Here is a 7,678-nt window from a genome sequence, read left to right as displayed (position 1 = left end):
TCCTCTCCTCTCCCTCCCCTCCCCTCTCTTTTCTCTTTCTTTCTTTCTTTCTTTCTTTCTTTCTTTCTTTCTTTCTTTCTTTCTTTCTTTTTTGTGGTGAACAGCTAAGGACTACTAGATAAAGACTAGACACTCCGTGCATATCCTTCACAAGTCTACATGTGTGTTTTGGTCATTACCCAGTGACATGTTCAGTTTGGGGCTCTGGGGAGCTGTGGTATTCTGGCTTTAAGAGCCAGAGTTGCCTGACTGGCTTGAAGCTAGGGAATGCCTGCTAACGTGAGACATGCGGCTTCCAGTCCCAGGGGATCAATCAGGATCTCAGGAGACACAAAGAACCGCTTGCTCCAACATACTCCAAAACAAAGGTAACACAAATGCAAGGGGGGCCTCACTTGGTTAGTTTTCGGCAACTCCGCTGACTGAAGTAGATATCCTCGGTGGTATTGGAGATACCTCTCTGGTGTTCCAGGGCAAAGTCTTGGACTATAAGTCGCTCTACTTCCATCTGGACCTGAGCACTTATCTGAAGTGAGAGGGAGAGCGATTCAGGAGACTGTTCTACAGCATGGATTCTCTCTGCTCATTGTTGGTAGGATTCCGCCCCCCCCCCCCCCACACAAAGGGTAACCTGATTCTCTATGTTTTCCGAGTTTTAAATGTGTACCAAGTAAAGGTTAATAATAAACAAATTTTCACTCACTTATAAATGAGGAAGTTTTTTTTTTTAAAAAAGGTTTTAGATTTGTTTATTTCATGTATATGAGTGTTTTGCCTATATATATGTATGTGTTCTGTGGCTGGTACCCATATAGTTCAGAAGAGAGCCACAGATTCCCTGGAACTATAGTTAGGGATGGTTGTGAGCCACTGTGTGGATGTTGGGGACTGAACTTGGATCCTCTGGAAGAGCTGTAAGTGATCACAGACGCTCACTCATCTCCCTGCGTCCAAACAATACAGTTTAAACATGTTTTGACATGGGCTCAGCAGGTAAAGGGGCATCTGCTGCCAGTGTGTGAAGGCCTGGGTTCACTCAGGAAGGAAGAACTAACTCCTGAAAGCTGTCTTCTTACCGTCTCAGCTGCTCTGTGACATATGCACACTCCCCTGGCAAATACATACATAATAAATGTTTTCAAAAGTCAAAATGTTTTGACCAAAATTCTTAAGTATTGTAGACCTACTGTGTGTTTTCTCTGCATGATTTCAGCTTCAATGGGCATTTTTATAGTCCTACGCAAGGACACAAAGTTAGGACAGTCTCCCTCCGGTTTCTTCTTCAAAGTTTTACTTATGTGAAGATGTGTGTCTGTGGTTATATGCACTTGAGCCCAGAGGTCCACAGTGGCCAGAGGCACTGGATCCCCTGAAGTCAGTGTTGCAGGCAGAGAAGGTTTCCTATTGCCGAGGGTAGTGTTTAACGCAGATTCATGAGAGTCCTCAATGACCAGAATAAATGATGCTGAGTGCTCAGCTCTGGATGGTGCAACAATGTTACTTTCTCCCTTCACAAAGGCTCAGGAGACATCTTGGAAGAGCTGGATTAAAGAGTGTGAGATCATAGGCGGTTGGGGGGAGGGGCGTTGCCATAAAGGGCTGGCTTCGGGACACGGCACGGATGATACACACAGGAGCACACAAGTTCTGTGGTTACCTGCACAACTAGATCAAGCCAGTTAAAAATTCCAGCACTGAGTGAGGAGGGATTCCCAGTGCCTCACCCCTCGCTGAGCAGACAATGGGTGTTTGATGGCTGCCAATGGAGGGAGACTTTTCCTGGGAAGAGGTGGATCTCGGTAGGTTGTTCATGTCCCAGTAGATGACGTTATACATATAAACACACAGGCTGCTCTAATTAGATTTGGATGGTTTGAAAAGAGGGAGCAGGAAGTTGGGAGACAGATGGGAGATGGGGGGGGGAAGACTGGATGGGAGATGGGGGGGAAGACTGGATGGGAGATGGGGGGAAGACTGGATGGGAGATGGGGGGGGAGACTGGAAGGAGTGGGCGGGAGATGCATAGGTGACTAAAATACTTTGTAAATGTGTATGAAATCCCCCACAAAATTAAAAAAAAGCAATTCTATGCTTAGTAATGGACCATCTTGATTCATCTCCCCTCTCCCCTTTCCTACAAAAACTTGATTTTCCTCCTAAGTTTCCTCTCCCAATACACTCTTCTTTATGATACATGCAAGTGAAATATCGTCCCTACCTTGTTCCATAGCTAATCAACCCTGACCATCCCAGGTCTGGAATAGTCCCTGTCTCGGCCCAGCCCTCCCTTCCGGGGGCGTCATAATCACTACTACCTTTCACCTAGAGTCATCCCAAGAGCTTGAAAAAGCCTCTGTCGCCTCCTATCTGCTCTGGTTCCATTAAGCCCTGTCCCCTCATAGCTCCACAAGAAGCTACAGGGATCTTTCAGAGATGCAAACTTAATTATGCCGTAGCACTTCCATTTTAGTGCCTCCCTCTTGCCCTTTGGAAAAGTCCCAAACTCTCAATGGTTTCTCCAGATAGCTGCTCACCTCTTCGGGCTCATCTTGCCTTCTTTCCAAGCCCCCCTTTTACCTTGGCTGTATCTTTCTCCACTCCGTTTCTGGGATAACCCATGTCATCACCCTGCCCCGCCCCTCTCGCTCCGCCTTCTTGCCCCGCCCCTCTTGCCTTGCCCTCCCCCACCCCGCCCCACCCCACCTTCTGTGCAGAGACGCAACTACTCTAACCTCTGCGGTCTCCTCTTCGGGGAGTTCCTCAGTCATCACCTCGTAGTGATTGTCAGCCTCAGATTCAGTGTACTCTTTTTCTACGTTTTTCTTTGCTTGTTCCAAGAAGTGTTCATACTTTTCATTGCCTGTGGAGGGTGGGTGGAGGGGAGAGAAGCAACCTGGTCAGACACAGAGAAGAGTTTGGCCTCAAACCTCGACTCTCAGCTCAGGGGGGGAGTGAGGAGGAGACGGAACGTTTTCACAGTTCACCTACCCTATTTCCTCTCCCTTTGGAGGGACAGGTCATTCGTGAGTGAGTAGAACTCCCACCTGAGACCTCACTGAGTTTAATGACACAGCATGTGAGCTACAAACTGGTCCTCAGGAGCACAACACTAACAGGCTCCTTGCAGGACCCTGCAGGTACAGAGAGCCAGATATGAGGGGCAGGAAGGAGACCTTTGCCTCATGGTTGAAAATCGGGATCCCTTGCAGGTTCAGGATCTACAAATTGGAACTCTGCTCAGTTCTCAATTCTAAACCTTCTGCTCCTGACAGTCCCCTTCCATGCTGAACGAACTGAGAGAGCGGGTCAGTGGCTTTTCACAGGCTAAGTACCTCCCAGTTAACATAGAGGGTGTGTTGGGGTCAAGTTACTTTAAGTCAAGTGAGTCATGATACCCTTAATGAAGGTGGGTAGACAGTTGGCAGGGGGAATTTCAGATGCTTGGATTGGCCAAAAGTCACTGCAAATTCAAATGCTTTGAAGGTAAAGGTGGGCAAAGAATTAAAAAGCTTGCTATGAAAAAAAATGAGAAATGCTGAAATGAGTCAATACCTGTGCAGACCAACGATGCTCAGATCTGAGTAACTGAGAAATCTCCCTGGTAACCGCATCCTCTATCTCAGGATGCTGACTGGGGTCATCCTGGGCTTCAACTGTGAGGCACAGGGCTTCCCTTCCTGACCGACCCTCACAGCTGGCTCTCTCTACCTGTAGGTTCAGGACCTTCACATTCAAACACTTATGGATGGTCATTGTTCGGGAAAAAAACAGTGCATCTGTGCTGAAGCTGTACAGATCTTTCCTTTCCATGTCCTGGCAATTGAGTGCAATCACTGTTTATACACCACTGCTATTGTATTGGGCACTATGAGTCTAGAAGTGGTGGGTTGAGGTACATGGGGGGATGTGTGTAGGTTCCTTGCAAATACCATGATATTTCATGTGTGGGTCTTGCACGTTTGTGGATTTCAGTAGCTGAGGCCCTAGAGTCAGCCTCCAGCAGATCCTGAGGACTGCAGGCATGTGTGGAGCTGGGTTACCCTTTGACTGAAGTTCTAATGTTAGAGTATAGTGTGGTCTTAGCTTTGTTCACACTCATGTCATATGGAATACACTATAACATGAAAATATATCGTGTTTCCAAGGGACTGATAGTTATAATTTAATGGATGATGCGCTCAGTGGGTGAGTTTGTGACTTCAGGAGGAGGAGGAGGACTGGGAAGTGACCTTTCATCTGAAACCCTGTAGGGAAAGCAGATCAAAGAAATGCAAAGAGGAGGCCATGAAGGGCAAGGGGTTCCCACTGACCTGTGGTCCTGCCCTGGGTCAAGAAGAGACAACTAAAGAGCCTCTAAGCCAAGTATTGGGACCTACCAAGGCAGAATTACCAGACTTGCATGGGAAGATGGCTCTGGGACCACATGGGGCTAGGCACACATGCAAATAGCTAATAACATCTCATTTTCAGCCTTTAGGCATATAACCCTGGAGTAAAGTTCTAACGGCTAGGGCTGCTTCCCTGCGATGGTTGTATTTTGAGATTTCTGCACCTGACAGGACACCAGACTCCAGCTCCAAAGTGAAGATGCCAAACATGTTATTAGGAGAGGAGACTGGGGCTGAAGGAATACACACTTGGCCCAAATGTCACCACATTGGTGTCGGTGGGAGTTAATTGATGGCAAAATTGGCCAGCAGTCTTAGTTTGCAATGGCCACAGTTTGAGTAAAATCTAACTCTTGTCCCCAACCCCTGGCAACTGAGGCACAATATAGAAGAATACTAGAGATTTTTCAGGCAAATAAAATGACTAAACAAAGCGAGCAGCCACTGATCTTCAAAGATGATCATCAAAGAAAACACTAGAAGATTTTGTCCTCCCCACCCTGCCCCCCCAGGGGTGGATGAGTAAGTTATTGCAGTGGGGGTGGTTAAGCTATTGGAGAGGGTGGAGGTACCTTGGAGGTTCCTGTGTAGGTCAAGGCTGATTCGTGGAAAGATGCCCTCTCCGTACAGAGTGATGTTTTCTGGGACCAGGTGGGCGATTTGTATCTGGAAGTTTCTTTGAAAGACCTCAGGTATTCCAGGCAAGTAGTAAACTTTCAACACTTGCTCCTTATTCGACTGGATAAAACCCTGCATGATGGAGAGACCAGAGAGAACGTGATGGTGTGCCCCAGGTTCATGCTTCTGATGGGTGGTTAGACATAACCATGGTGCTGTAAGACAAAACTCCAGGGAAGCAGGCAGCCTAGGGGCGGGTACTAACAGCCTAGGGGTGGGCACTGACAGCCTAGGGGTGGGCACTGGCAGCCTAGGGGTGGGCACTGGTAGCCTAGGGGTGGGCATTGGCAGCCTAGGGGCGGGCACTGGCTAAAGGAGGAATTCGAGGAACAAATAAAACATTTCTAAAGTAGTTTGTTTCTTTCTTAATGCCTAGTTTTTTAGTTCTTTGTATATTCTGTACTCTAGTCCTCCATGGGAACGAATCACTAGCAGAGATGTCTCCCTACTCCTGGTTGACCATCCGATTACTTCACATTTTCTTTTTATGTACAGAAACTTCTAAGATTCAGAAAGCCCATTTGTCCACTGATGCTGTTACTTCCCGTGCTACTGGGGTCTTACTCAGAAAGCTCTCACCTGTACGTATGTTTGAAATGAGCTTTTTCCTTTAGCAATTTAGCAGTACCGGGATGGACTTGAACTCACCGAGATCTGCCCGCCTCTGTCTCTCAAAAGTGTGCACCACTGAACCCTGCCAGACACTAGCAAGCTGTATGTTGAGGTCTTTGATCCATTTAGGGTTGAGTTTTGTGAAGGGTCAGGGGTAAGAATCTGGTTTTATTTTTCTACCTATTGAAATCCAGCTTTCCTCACGCCAGTTGTTGAAGGTACTATCTTTCCTCTCATGTGTACTTTTGGCATCTTTGTATAAAAAATAATAAGGTAACTGTATTTGCATGGATTTATACCTTGGCTGTCAATTCTATTCTGCTGATCTCGGTTTCTGTTCTATTTTATTATTATTATTCTTATTTTTGTCCCCGTGCCATATTGCTTCTATCCCTCTGACTCTGTAGTTGATCATTTGAAAGCAGCTTTGGTGATACCACCTGCAGGATTATTTTGGTTCAGGGCTAAAACAGGGAAAGTTCTCACCATTGTAAGTCACGCAGGAAAAGCAGACTAAGGAGACACAAAAAGTTTCCTTCTCAACCACAGGGCTGGTAAAATTTACCAAGTTTTGGTGAGAACCTGCCTCACAGGAAATGCTTATACACTTCTGGTGGGAATTTAAGATCCGTGAGCAGACAGGGAAACTGTAGCAATAGGGTGTAGTGGCATAGGAACAGGATCCCAGCACTCCGGGGAGACAGGAGGATTTTATGATCAAGGCCATCCTGGGCCACCTCGTGCGAAAACACTAAAGCCAGCACAAGGAAACAGAACAAAACATTTTATGTCCTTACATAAAGCAGACCGTAACGTAGCCTGTGACCTCGCAACTCTTGGCAGAAGTCCCTAGGAGAACATCTACCACTGGGATGTGCAAGGCAAAATGCATAGCAGAATTGTTTCTGTTGAGAAACTACTGCCTAACTCACTTTCTCTAAGCAAATGTGGTTTCTGACTTAGGCCGGTTCACCCCTCCTTAGGCAACCTGGTGGTTCCCTGCTCCCAGGAGGTCACCGTATTAATGCTGAACTTAGTGCGGACACCAGATCGGCAGAGCACACTTACAGCCCAGAACTCCTGGACACAAGTGATCCTCCTGTCTCAGCCTCCCGAGTAGGTGGAATTACAGGTGTGCACCATCGTGCCCGGCATAAATGTGGTTTCAATGGGAGATGGGAAACTGCTTTTAATATGTCTGGGAAAGGAACATTATTCAGTAGTGAAAATGAATGGACTGTGGTTAAGATGTAAGAATAGAGATGGGTCTTAAAGATCATAATGCAGGGTATAAAAGCAAGCTGCATAGACTATATCTAACTGTACCATTTACATTACTTTATGTGCACTGTATGTATGCCTCATGCCGGTGGAGGCCAGAAGGCCACAGCAGAGTCCTTGAGGCAGGAATTACAGATGGTTGTGAGCCACCATGTGGATGCTGGCACTCAAAGCTAGGTCCTCTGGAAGAGCAGCCAGTTCTCTTAACCCCCGAGCCACCTCTCTAGCCACAATTGTGCTGTTTTGAAGTAAAGTTTGTGAGAGAGCAAACAATCCAGGAGAGAGGCCCCAAGGGCATTTTATATAGTTGGCTGCATACATCCTAAACTATGGATCTGTACAAATATATTAGCTATGGTCCAGATTTAACAACAATAGCTCACAGTTGTTCTGCTTCTAGAGTCCAGTGCTTTCTCCACAGATTCATTTTGTACACATAAGCCAGTTACTGAAGCATTAGGATTGTGGACGAGGTGAAAATAAACCTGTAGGTTAGCAGTCAGGAAGTAGTGTCGAGTGGCTATAAATAACAGTATAGATGATGTTACAAAGGTGGGCGGAGCCTTACATGGGAAAGTCCTACTGGCCACAGAAGTGTTACGATGTTACGATGCCTTCTGCTTGCGCTCTTCTTTCTTCTTCTTCTTCTTCTTCTTCTTCTTCTTCTTCTTCTTCTTCTTCTTCTTCTTCTTCTTCTTCTTCTTCTTCTTCTTCTTCTT

At 46.5% G+C, this 7,678-nt stretch overlaps 1 protein-coding gene across 1 annotated transcript in view; it reads right to left on the bottom strand.

Moving 5' to 3' along the window:
* The window catches only part of Hydin (HYDIN axonemal central pair apparatus protein), a 347,979-nt gene that overhangs the window by 109,021 nt on the left and 231,280 nt on the right, over positions 1 to 7,678 (bottom strand). Inside the window, 3 exon segments of the mRNA XM_021220225.1 lie at positions 396 to 526; positions 2,733 to 2,860; positions 4,961 to 5,138. Of these exon segments, the coding sequence (XP_021075884.1) occupies positions 396 to 526; positions 2,733 to 2,860; positions 4,961 to 5,138 (437 nt within the window).

This window comes from Mus pahari, chromosome 20 (genome assembly GCF_900095145.1).
Source record: "Mus pahari chromosome 20, PAHARI_EIJ_v1.1, whole genome shotgun sequence".
Classification (NCBI taxonomy): domain Eukaryota; kingdom Metazoa; phylum Chordata; class Mammalia; order Rodentia; family Muridae; genus Mus; species Mus pahari.
Note: the sequence above shows the minus strand (reverse complement) of the source record. Positions and strands in the feature narration are given on the sequence as shown.